The sequence below is a fragment of the Mobula birostris genome, chromosome 1, assembly GCF_030028105.1.
Source record: "Mobula birostris isolate sMobBir1 chromosome 1, sMobBir1.hap1, whole genome shotgun sequence".
NCBI classification, from domain to species: domain Eukaryota; kingdom Metazoa; phylum Chordata; class Chondrichthyes; order Myliobatiformes; family Myliobatidae; genus Mobula; species Mobula birostris.
In genome coordinates this window covers 84,502,918-84,516,135 of record NC_092370.1, presented here as the reverse complement: position 1 = coordinate 84,516,135, position 13,218 = coordinate 84,502,918, and the positions used below count along the sequence as shown (strand labels likewise).

The 13,218-nt window shown below is 41.0% G+C and overlaps 1 protein-coding gene across 3 annotated transcripts in view; it reads left to right on the top strand.

Moving 5' to 3' along the window:
• The window catches only part of cdh7a (cadherin 7a), a 227,043-nt gene that overhangs the window by 203,393 nt on the left and 10,432 nt on the right, over window positions 1–13,218 (top strand). For all 3 annotated transcript variants that reach the window (XM_072258284.1, XM_072258275.1, XM_072258292.1), the window contains one exon: window positions 7,930–8,047. In XM_072258284.1, coding sequence (XP_072114385.1) covers window positions 7,930–8,047 — 118 coding nt within the window. The remainder of the gene's footprint in view (window positions 1–7,929; window positions 8,048–13,218) is intronic.

Here is a 13,218-nt window from a genome sequence, read left to right as displayed (position 1 = left end):
CTGATGTTTCACTCTCCCACGACACTTCAGTCATTGACATCGGCAAGGAACCAGCCGTCTAGGGGGCCGCACTCTGAAGCTGCACATCTTCCAGTCCACTCCTAGAGATACCAAAATGCCAGGCCACATAGCCATTGCAAATACCTACCGCTTGCAAAGAACCATAGTTTGAGCTGTAGCTGTAGATATTGGAAAGGTACAAAAATAAATGTGCTGTTATCATGAGTGACCAATTTCCCTGATGTTGTTTGGCACCTCCTTAGTACAAAATGCATAGATGGGGCGGAACTTATTAGGTGTGTCCAGGATGGATTCCTGACATAATAAGCAGAATTTGGGAGCAAAAATTAGAAATGTATGTACTCAGGGGAAATGGACAAAGGAAATGTGCAGGTTGTTTAGGGAGCACTTGCATGGGGTTTTGGATAATATGTCCCTTTGAGGCCAGGAAAGGGTAGAAGGGTGAGGAAATAGGTAGTCAAGAAGAAATAGAAGCATACTTAGGATTTAGAAAGCAAGGACCAGACAGGGCTCTAGAGAGTTAAAAGGTAGCCAGGAAGGAGATTAAGAATGGACTTGGGAGAGCCAGAAGGGGTCATAAGAAGATATTGGTGAGTAGGATTAAGGAAAACAACAAGGCATTCTACATGTACATGAGGAACAAGAGGATGACCAGAGTAAAGGCAGAGCGATCAAGGAAAAAAGAAGGAACATACACTTGGAGTCAGAGATGATATGGGAAGTCCCTGATGAATACTTTGCTTTGATTTTCACCATTGAGAAGGACCTTAATGAACGCAAGGACTGTATAAAACAAGCTGATCTGCTGGAAGATGTTGATGTTAAGAAACTGTATTAATGTTCAAATACTTCAGGATAGATAAGTCCCCAGGGCTGGATATACCTCATGATATTACGGGAGGTGAGGGAAGAGGTTGCTGCATCTTTGGTGATGATTTTTGCATCTTCACTGGATGTAGTACCAATAGATTTGAAGGAGGCAAATGTTATGTCTTTGTTCATGAAAGGAAGTAGGGATAATCCTGGGAATTATAGAACTGAATCTTCTGGTAGTGGTTGGAAAAATATTGGAGAGGATTCTGAGAAACAAGATGTGCAAGTATTTGGAGAAGCACAGTCTAATTAGTGTGGCTTTGAGAAGGGCAGTTGATGCCTTACAAGACTGATTGAATTCATTGAGGATGTGACAATGCACATTGATGAAAGTGGAGCAATGACTGTGGTGTATATGGATTTTACTAAGGCATTTAATTAGGTACCCCACTAGGCTCATTCAGAAAATCAAGAGGGAGGGTCCAGGGTAACTTCGCTGTGAGGATCCAGAAATAGCTTGCTGACAGAAAGCAGAGGGCAGTGGGAGATGGTGCATATAGATTCGGCCGAGGGGTTGGTGACCAGTGATGTTGTGCAGGGATCTGTCCTGGGACCCCTGTTCTTTGTGATTTTTATAAATTACTTGAATGAAGAAGTTGAAGAGTGAGCTAGGAAATTTGCAGTTGACATGCAGGTAGGTGGTGTTGTGGTAGGTAGAAGGCTGTTGCAGGATACAACAGGACATTGACATGATGCTGAGCTGGACAGAGAAGGGGATGATGGAGTTGAGTTTGGAAAACTCTGAAATGAAACATTTTGGAAGGTTGAACCTGAAGACAGAGTACACAGTTAAAGGAAGGTTTCTGTGTGTGACATTGACCGAACAATCGTGTATACTCTTTAAACACTCATCCCAGACCTCCTCTGTCAGTTCTATACCCGATTCATCCACTCATGCCTGTTTAAAACTTGCAGTATTCACCTGAGCTCCATTATGTAGGATCTGATAAAAAATAGGATACGGCACCACGAGTAACAGGATCAAATTTATTTATTGCCTCATGTTTGGGGCTCATGTTTGTCTAAAACTTCTAAGTTAGGTATATATTTCCGAATATAATCTCGAATTTGTAAATATCTAAAAAAAACTAGAAGCAGGGATTTTGTAAACTGCTTGTAACTGCGCAAATGAGGCAAATTTCCATTAATATATAGGTCACCTACACTACAGATGCCTCTCTGTTTCGAGGTAGAAAAAACAGTATCATTCAGGCCAGGCAAAAAGGAATGATTGTCACAAATCGGAGTGTCAATATAAGTTTTTGGAGCCTTAATGTGTAGCTGTATCTGCTTCCAAATTCTTACATTGTTGCCAACCACGAAGCTGTCACTAAAATGTGACTTATTAACTGCAGTGGGGCTATTAAGGAGAGCTGGTAAGGAAGTCTTCTTACAAAGCATTCGCTCTATGAGTAACCATGCTGGGCACGAGTCTGAGGTAGAGGGTGGGCCTTTTTTCCACCATGCAAGAATGGATAGGTGGGCAACCCAGTAGTACATTTTAACGTTCGGTAGGGCAAAACCACCTGCTTTCTTGGGCTTTGACAAGTGTTTTTTAGTAATTCTAATACAGTTGTACAGTTTGAAACAATACATAGACTCCATTATTCCAAAAAAAAGTTGCACAGTTTCTACCCTGATGTCTCACCAGTTTGTAATAGATGTAAATCTGTGAACAGTAATTTGTCACGTTCATTCTGGTCATGTTGTAAGCTTTATGCATACTGGAAAAGTATTTTTCACTGTTTCTCTGAGGCTTTTGGGAAGCGCTGGGAACCAGACCCGCTCATAGCCATCCTTGGAGTAACAAGCTCCCTATCTTCAGCCAATATGTATGAAAAATGGCTGTATTATTTGGAATGGTGATTGCTAAGAAGTTAATCCTGCAAATGTGGAAAATGGACTCTGTGCCTATGTACGATCTGTGGCTGAGAGAACTGGCAAATACTTCACATTCGGAGAGACTGAAACTATATAATGAGGACAGAAGGGTCATCTTTGAAAGGATATGGGGCCCTGTACTGGACTTTCTCACGGGGTGAGGACTGAGGTTTTTTGGTGCGGTGAACCTCTGCTGTGTACGTTTACTTTTGCCTTTATATTTTTCTCCCTTTTGCCGCTCAATATTTAATTTGATTTTGTTATGATTGTGGTTTTTGTGGATGTGCTGTATTTTTGTTTGTTTGTAATAAATAAAAATAAAAATAAATAATTTAAAGCAAGGTTTCTTAGCAACGTGGAGGAATAGAGCGATCTTGGGGTTCACATCCATAAATCCCTCAAAGTTACAGCATAAATTAATAGAGTTGTTCAGGAAATGTATGATGTGTTGGCCTTCGTTAGTTGGGCAATTGAGTTCAAGGGCTACAAGGTAATGTTGCACGTGTACAAAACTCTAGTGGTGTCCTGTTCTGAAGAATGTGGAATCTTTAGAGAGGGTGCAGGGGAGATTTCCCAGAATGCAGCCTGGATTAGAGAACATGTTTTATGAGAATAGGTTGAGTGAGCTAAGGGCTTTTCTCTTCAGAGCAAAGGAGGATGAGAGGTGACTTCATACAGGTGTATGAGATGATAAGAGGCATAAATAGAGTGGATAGCCAGATACTTTTTCCTGAAGTAGAAATGACTAATATGAGAGGGCATAATTTTAAGGTGATTGGAGAAAAGTATAGGGGGATGTCAGAGGTAGGTATTTTACACAGAGTGCATGGAACACATTGTCAGGCATGTTGACAGAGTAAGATACGTTAGAGACATTTAAAAAAACTCCTAGATAGGCCCTTGAATGAAAGAAAAATGGAGGGCAGTGTAGGATAGAAGGGCTAGAAGCTTTTATAGATATGTGAAAAGAAAAAGATTGGTTAAGACAAATGTAGGTCCCTTACGGTCAGAAACAGGTGAATTGATCATGGGGAACAAGGACATGGCAGACCAATTGAATAACTACTTTGGTTCTGTCTTCACTAAGGAGGACATAAATAATCTTTCGGAAATAGTAAGGGACTGAGGGTCTAGTGAGATGGAGAAACTGAGGGAAATACATGTTAGTAGGGAAGTGGTGTTAGGTAAATTGAAGGGATTAAAGGCAGATAAATCCCCAGGGCCAGATGGTCTGCATCCCAGAGTGCTTAAGGAAGTAGCCCAAGAAATAGTGGATGCATTAGTGATAATTTTTCAAAGCTCTTTAGATTCTGGATTAGTTCCTGAGGATTGGAAGGTGGCTAATGTAACCCGGCTTTTTAAAAAAGGAGGGAGAGAGAAACTGGGGAATTATAGACCGGTAAGCCTGACATCAGTGGTGGGGAAATGCTAGAGTCAGTTATCAAACATGTGATAACAGCACATTTGGAAAGCAGTGAAATCATCGGACAAAGTCAGCATGGATTTGTGAAAGGAAAATCATGTCTGACGAATCTCATAGAATTTTTTGAGGATGTAACTAGTAGAGTGGATAGGGGAGAACCAGTGGATGTGGTATATTTAGATTTTCAAAAGGCTTTTGACAAGGTCCCACACAGGAGATTAGTGTGCAAACTTAAAGCACACGGTATTGGGGGTATGGTATTGATGTGGATAGAGAATTGGTTGGCAGACAGGAAGCAAAGTGTGGGAATAAATGGGACCTTTTCAGAATGGCAGGCAGTGACTAGTGGGGTACCGCAAGGCTCAGTGCTGGGACCCCAGTTGTTTACAATATATATTAATAACTTGGACGAGGGAATTAAATGCAGCATCTCCAAGTTTGCGGATGACACGAAGCTGGGTGGCAGTGTTAGCTGTGAGGAGGATGCTAAGAGGATGCAGGGTGACTTGGATAGGTTAGGTGAGTAGGCAAATTCATGGCAGATGCAATTTAATGTGGATAAATGTGAGGTTATCCACTTTGATGGCAAAAACAGGAAAACAGATTATTATCTGAATGGTGGCCGATTAGGAAAAGGGGAGGTGCAACGAGACCTGGGTGTCATTATACACCAGTCATTGAAAGTGGGCATGCAGGTACAGCAGGCGAAGAAAAGGGTGAATGGTATGCTGGCATTTATAGCGAGAGGATTTGAGTACAGGAGCAGGGAGGTACTACTGCAGTTGTACAAGGCCTTGGGGAGACCACACCTGGAGTATTGTGTACAGTTTTAGTCCCCTAATCTGAGGAAAGACATTCTTGCCATATAGGGAGTACAAAGAAGTTTCACCAGATTGATTCCTGGGATGGCAGGACTTTCATACCATGAAAGACTGGATCGACTAGGCTTAGACTCTCCGGAATTTAGAAGATTGACGGGGGATCTGATTGAAACGCATAAAATTCTAAAGGGATTGGACAGGCTAGATGTAGGAAGACTGTTCCCGATGTTGGGGAAGTCCAGAATTAATGGGTCTGATTTCCAACATGCAAATAGAACACAGCGCCTCAAAATAGAAGCTGTCTGCCAAATGGTAACAATATAATTGATCTCATTGAGGAGAGCTCAGATTTTTTGATTACGCTAAATAATAGTTCTGGCTAACAAATGTAAATCTGTGGAAGTTTCTGAATAAATAAATAAACCTACGCATAGGGCTGTCACATCAATCAATTTGGTTGTCCGTTGAAACAGTACATTCATAAAATCACTCATCTGTGGGTCACTCATACCCACTCCATCTCTGTGAATAAATTTTAATTAGTTCCAAACTACTTCCAACTAATCTACTGTAAGTGAAAGGAAGGTCAGGTTTAGAATCAATGCTGGAGTTGAGACCAAAACAGAGACTAAGACTGCCACTGCAGTGCAGGGGTTTCAGTGATGAACTTTCCAGCGGGAGTTCATAGAATCTCCTGACCAGGACACAGGACCGGAATAATCAGTCCACTGTGAGATGATGTTTTCAGGTGAGAGGAGAGAGAGAAAGATTTAATAGGAAATTTAAAAGGAGATTAAAAAGTTGCCCGTGGGTGCAACTTTTCCATGCAGGAAGTGATCAGTAAATGGAATAAGGAAAATGGCTGAGGCAGGTACAATAAAAACATTTAAAAGGTACTTGGACAGGTACATGGATAGCAAAGAGTTTAGAGTGATGTGTGCCAGTAGCAAGCTGAGTGGGATAGATAGCTTGGTTAATATGGACAAGTTGAACCAAAGGGCCTGTTTCCATGGTGTTTAACTCCATGACTATATTGACTGTTAAGTTCCCTTAAAACAAACCTGACTCACTAATTGGTATTGGTTTATTATTGATTATACGTTCCAAGATATAGTGAAAAGCTTGTCTTGCATACTGTTCATACAGATTAAATCATTACACAATGCATTGAGGCAGAACAAGGCAAAACAATAATAGGATGAAGTGTAACAGCAACAGAGAGAGTGCAGTGCAGGTAAGCAATAAGGTGTGAGATCAAGTGCCCATCTTATTGTACTAGGGAAACACTTAATAGCCTCATTTCAGAGGGTAGAATCTGTCCTTGAGCCTGGTGGAATGTGTTTTCAGGCTTAATGCCCTCATAGAAACAAGCCTTTCAGCCCACCATTCTGACTCTCAAAGCCTATCTATATTTGGTCTGGTGCCTTCATGTGCTTGTTATGTGACTTGTGCTTGTCTAGATACTTCTTGTATGTTGTGACACTACCTGTCTCCACCACTCAACCGGACAATGTGTTCCAGATTCCAACCACCCGCTGGGAAAATATGTTCTTAAGGGAATGAAGTGAATAAGTCAACTTAACCTGGTAGGCCAATATGTGACCCCCCCCCCCACATACCCACCCAAATGACCTGCTCCTCAATGCTCTTTGAAATGCTAGGTAAGCGATCCAATCTCAGGGGACAACAGGGGGTGTGCAAAAAGTACTGAAGAACAGGACGAAGCCATATCAAAGATTTCCTGAAGGCCCTTTTTATGCTGGTCTTCAACAGTCATGGCATTGAATCTTGAAGTTGTGATATTAGGTTGGAATTGTACAAGATGTAGGAGAGGTTGCACCAGGAGTATTGTGAGCAGGTTTGGTCATCTTGCTGTAGGAAAAATGCTGTTACGCTGTGAAAAGTACAGAAGAGATTTACAATAATGTCTACAGTTCGTGAGGGGCTGAGGTACAGAGAGAGTTTGGGCAGGTTAGGAGTTAATTCCTTGGAGCATAGGAGACTGTGAGGTGACCTTATAGGAATGTATAAAACCATAAGGGGCATAAATAAGGTGAATGAACAGTGACTTTTTCCAGAATCAAAAACTAGAGGGAACTTAGGTGAGAGGAGAAAGACTTAATCAGACTCTGAGGGGCAATCACTTCACATAATGAGTAAACATGAGGAATTCTGCAGATGCTGGAAATTCAAGCAACACACATCGAAGTTGCTGGTGAATGCAGAGGCCAGGCAGCATCTCTAGGAAGAGGTACAGTCGACGTTTTGGCCCGAGACCCTTCGTCAGTCCGTACAGATTGTTTCATTACAACAGCATACTGAGGTAATACAAGGTAAACAATAACAGAATGCTGTATAAAATGTTAGAGATATTGAGAAAATGCAATGCAGGCAGGCAATAAGGTGCCAAGGCCGTGATGAAGTAGATTGTGAAGTCAAGAATCATCTGTATTAGGTGATTGGTCAGTAGGCTTATAACAGTGGGACAGAGCTTTCCTTAGGTCTTCTATTAATGGCACCATGACATCAATTCCATATTCTGTATAGTATTAAGGTAGTATATTGTCAGTAATGAGCCACTGTATGATTATAATTGATGTCACTGCAACAAAGGAAGTAGTGAATAGCAGGAGTGAGGATTGGATGGAAGATGGTCAGAAATATATTTCTCAACCATTGAGATGTACTTAGTAAATTGTAAGACTCAGTAGGTATTATGTGAGGAAAGGCTGAATGACTGTTTCCTCATTCTATGATAGCCAGCATCTTTATCTTATTATTCGTGGCTCTTCACAAGTTTTTGGAAGTGTACATTTGCCTAACGAAGATATATTGACCTTCTGAATTTGACCTGGTATGTCGAATTGCTTCAAGTCCAAAATCAATTCTGATCTTTTACTGTAATTACAGATAATACAGAAGATCAGTGCTGTGGACAGGGATAAACCACTCAGCGGTCACCACTTTTATTTCTCCCTTGCTCCTGGGGCTGGTAATAACCTTAACTTCACGGTGCAAGATAACAGAGGTATTTATTTATATACTGCTAGATTAATGTCTGTGTATTTCATGGTTTATGACCTTTCCCTAACATGTTTACCGTTGATTCTTGGTTAACAACCACCCTGTCTGCTGTATATTAATGACAGAGTAATTGGTCTCCATTGTAATTTATATATTGATTAGCTGTCAGGCCAAAAATGTTGCTGTCTTAATTATTGCAAATCCCAAAAAAAGGTGGTCTCTTTCTGCAGTTTCTGCTCCCTGAGTTGAATTTGGTAGAACTCCTGTCACTGAACCAGAAGCCCAGGACCTGAGCAGTAAGTTCAAGCTGAATTCTGAGGGAGTGTCATATTGTCAGTGGCACTGACATTTATTCAAAGAATCATCCTGGATGAGTGACAATGATCCTTTGGCTCAATTATCCCGAGCAAGGAACCATCTTAGTATTTATTCCTCAGGCATAAAATCACAGAATGATTATAGCCCAGAAGAATGCCATTCAGCCCATTGTGTCCATGCTGGCTCTTTTGTAGAGCGAATCACTTGTTGCATCCAGCTCCTAGCCTTTTCCCCATTTCACTGCGCTCTTTTATCTTGCAAGGAAATATCAAGACAGTTGGCAAAATGTTGGTCCAAAGGGGTAGGCTTTAAGGTGTGCCATAATGAGAGGTTGTAGAGAGAGTTTGTGGAGGGGATGTCAGCAGCTATTATAACAATGCAGTGATTAGGTACAGGTGTCAAATCAAGTCAAAGCAAGTTTATTATCAAAGCACAAGTAGAGTGAGGTGCATGTATAATTAAAATAATTTCCAGCCGTAGCATTACAGGCATGTTGATTCAGAAAACACACGGAATATAAATTATATGTGAATCATACTAGACAGTGAAGAAACAAGCCATAAGTGAAAAAAAACCACAATCAGGGACGGGTCTATAATAGAGCAAGAGGTGGTCCATGGTGTTCCATTGCTGAGGTAGGTTTAAGCAGCATATACACTGAGTGGCCACTTCAATAGGTACACCTGTACACCTGCTTGTCAAATATCTAATCAGCCATCCATGTGGCAGGAACTCAATGCAGACATAGTCAAGTGTTTCATTTGCTGTTCAGACCAAACATCAGAATAGGGAAGAAATAGATTCTAAGTGACTTTGATTGTTGCTGCCAAACGGGGTGGTTTGAGTATCTCAGAAACTGCTGATCTCTTGGGATTTTCATGCACAGCAGTCACTAGAATTTACAGAGAATTGTGTGAAAAATTAAACAAAGACATCCAGTGAGTGGCAGTTCTGTGGGCAAATACACCTTATTAGCGAGAGTCAGAAGTGGCCAGACTGGTTCAAGATGACAGAAAAGTGACAGCAACTCAAGTAATCATGCGATACAACAGTGGCGTGCAGAAAAGCCTCTCTGAATGCACAGCATGTTAAACTTTGAAGTGTATGGGCTACAGCAGTAGAAGACCAGACCAGGTTCGACTCCTCTGGCCACTTTACTAGTTACACTCCTGTACCTAATAAAAAGGTCACTGAGTGTATATGTCCAATTACCTCTTTAAGACCACAGTGGAACTTCTCTCCATCACATCTGCAGGTAGTGCATTCTAGATTCCAACCCAACACTGCATAAAAGAAGTGTTCTGTTGTAATACAATTATTTTCTAATTGTGACCCTCCACCAATAGGAGAAGTCTCCCACTATCCCCACTGTGTCCTGAGCTCTTTGTGCATAATTCCGTCAGATCTCTTTGCCCCCTTCTTTTCAAAGAAAATGGACCCAGCCAATCAATATGAACTTGCCAGGTACATGGTAGGAAAAGTTTAGAGTGATATGGGCCAAACACGGCAAAGTGGGACTAGCTTAGATAGGCATTTCCGTCGGCATGGATGAGTTGAGCCAAAGAAGCCATTTCCATGCCATATGACTTTCTGACTCCATTAGTAAGATGCATACTATTATATTGTGGTTTGTTGGAATTTTTTGTGAACAAATTGGTCAAGTTATTTCTCCTTTACTGCAATAAAAGGGGAAAAAGCACTTCAAAAATATTTCTCTCTGGAATGACCAGAAAGGGAAGTGTGAGGTGCCACAGAAATGCAGATCTTTCTTTATCTCCCTTAGTCAGTGGAAGATACAATATCATAGGTACAGATTTTTTTTGTTGCAGTTCTTATCATCTTCAACAATATAGTTGCTAAGTTATGGTGTGATAAGAGATTGACTGAAGGTGACCCTTTTGAACCAAACCGAAAAATTAGACCGACTGGATAAATGAAAAGATATTTTATTTCCTGGTAACTCTGCAAACGATTCTCTAAATCAGGTTGAAAAGTCTCCAAAAGAGAGTGACCTCCTTCTAATGTCATGCATTTTACATTCTGATATGACAGCAGGACAAAAATATTTTTTTGCTTTGTTAATGGCTTTTCAGTGCAAACATGTTCTTCATTGTGGAGCTGATCAATCAAAGAGTGAAGATGCTGGAGACCTGTGTCACTGAACAACACGTCCTTGTGTCATGAAATGATGGATGATGACGGGTGCTCCTCCTAATTAAGCAGTGTTGTACTCAAGGGCGTGCTGAGCTACTGAGGAAGGCAGGATTGAGAACGGGAATGCAAAGACAAATTTTATGGTGTCCATTTAAAATGAATACAGTTGAAAGAAAACGGAAGCAGTTAACAGTTGAATATATCACATGCAGCAGCTCATTGTATTGTGACACTGAGATTAAGCAAAAATACACCTTACTGACAGAGACTGGCACATAATAGGTATCCATTAGAAATGAGGAAAGAGATGCATTTATGTAATGCTTTTCATATCTTACTTTTGAACACACTGTGATTTAAAGTTAGGTGCTGAAGTTTTGTAAGTAGTTAGTGACATCCAGGCAGGTTAAATAGATTGCCTCAAACCCACCTTAATATACTTGTTTGGGGCTGGAGATTAAAGTGTTGCTCCTTGACCAAACTGAACATCAGGCTTGTATGAATGATTAAACGGACACACATCACTCCACCATTTGAGCCCAAACTGATTCTTCATTGACTTGCCTTTGGCTACATACTCAGCTTGAATCTCCAAAAGAAAAATGCTCGCTATTTTTAAAGTGGATTCAATAACAGTGACATCACAAGATCAGGCACACTTCTTTATTTAGACCATTCGGCAATTCCATGATGGCCTATTTGTTCCATGTTCCACAACCCAGTCCCACGAGGTCCAGTGTGGCAATGGTGGCTCTTCAGCCAAACATTTGTTGCCTGCAGAACACACTGCAGATGCTTGAATCTGGAACAAGTAAAAACAGAAAACATAGCTCTGAGTTCTTTATGAGTGTTTAGCAGTAGATATGTTATCATACCCTTGTAGCGACTGAAGTAGTTTTGAAGTGCAGAACAAAAAAAAACTTTTATATTTCTTATTGTCTAAAATTCCATCAGTGAATTCACTGAAACATCCAACAGGAAAATCAGTCACCAATTCCTCTCCAGAGACTGGGTGGAAGGTGAAATTCAATGCCATAGGTAGAGATTGAGATGATGAACAGAGATTCATTTAAGAAGCTCACTTCATGAGAAGCCAACAGGATGAGGCTTGACAGGCCGAATGGCCAGAGATTGATGGGCTGAACGGCCTCCCCAAATGCAGTACAGCTGAGCGTGAGGAATTTCATGTGGAACATAAATAGAGTTTATATTATTTGTTATACATGATGCTGGTGAGGCTGCACTTGGAGTATAACGTTCAGTTTCAATCACCCTAGTAGAGAAACAATGTTGTAAAACTGGGAAGAGTGCAGAAAAGATTTACAAGGATGTTGCCAGGTTGCAAAGGACTAAGTTATAGGGAGAGGTTAAGCAGACTGGGACTTTATTCCTTGTAAAGTTGGAGACTGAGAAGTAATCATACAGAGAGATGTCTAAAATCATGAAGGACATAAATAAGGTGAATTCACATGTTTTTTCCCAGAGTTGGGGTGTAAGTTGAAAGTAAAGGGGGGAAACATCTAAGAGGAACTTAAGGGACAGCTGTTTGGCACAAAGGCTGGTATCTATGTGGGATCAGCTACCAGAGGAAGTGGTTGAGTTTGATACACTAACAATATATAATAAACAGTGGACAGGTACAGTACATGGACAGGAAAAGAGAGATGTTGTCCAAACACTGGCAAATGAGACTAGATTGGATGGGGCGTCTTAATTGGCACAGAACAGTCAGGGACAAGAGTCTGCTTGTACTGCATGACTAATGTCAATAAGATGACCCCTCTTCTAAATGAAGAACATAGATTCAACATATTCAGAGAGCTTAAATAGGTTGGGTCTTATTCTTTGAAGTTTAAAAATATGATAGGTATTGTTCATGAAAAGGACAAGATCCAAAGGACCATGGCAAAGTAGATGAGATTTTTTTTACTAGTGAGACAGTTTCAGACAAGGGGACAAGGTTTCAGGATAAGGCACTGATCAATTAAAACTGAAGCATTCAAAGATCTATTCTTGCAGAGAATGGAAAGCCTCTAGAATCATCACCCAGGAGAGTTATTGAAGCTAGTTCATACGAGGCATTTAAAGGTAAGGTAGAAAAATCTTTGAGTGATAGGAGGATTGAAGGTTATAGGGAACTGGCATCGAAGATGAGTTGAGGCTGTGGTCTGTCAACCTAGTCCATCAGGAATAGATAGGGATGATATGGGGAGGATGTTTCCTGTGGTGGGGGTATCCAGAATTAGAGGGCACAGGCTCAAAATTGAGGGGCGACCTTTTAGAACAGAGGTAAGGAGGATTATTTAACCAGAGAGTAGTGAATCTGTGGAATGCTCTGCCACAGACTGCAGTGGAGGCCAAGTCCGTGGGTATATCTAAGGTGGAAGTTGATAGTTTCCTGATTGGTCAGGGCATCAAAGGATATGGTGAGAAGGCAGGTGTAAGAGTTTGAGTGGGATCCAGGATCAGCCATGAAGGAATGGTGGAGCAGCCTCAATTGTCAGTATTGTCTAATTCTGCTCCTATGTCTTATGGTTTTATGTTCTAATGATGATCTGGTAGATCTGGTGACCTACTCTTGCTTTTAGGTTCTGAAATTCTTGGATCTTTACTTAGGGATTGACTGCATTTCTGAAGCACCTTATTGGTTGTAAAGGTTTCAGTGTGTCCTGTCTGATCACTCCAGCTCTGAATATGATCAAA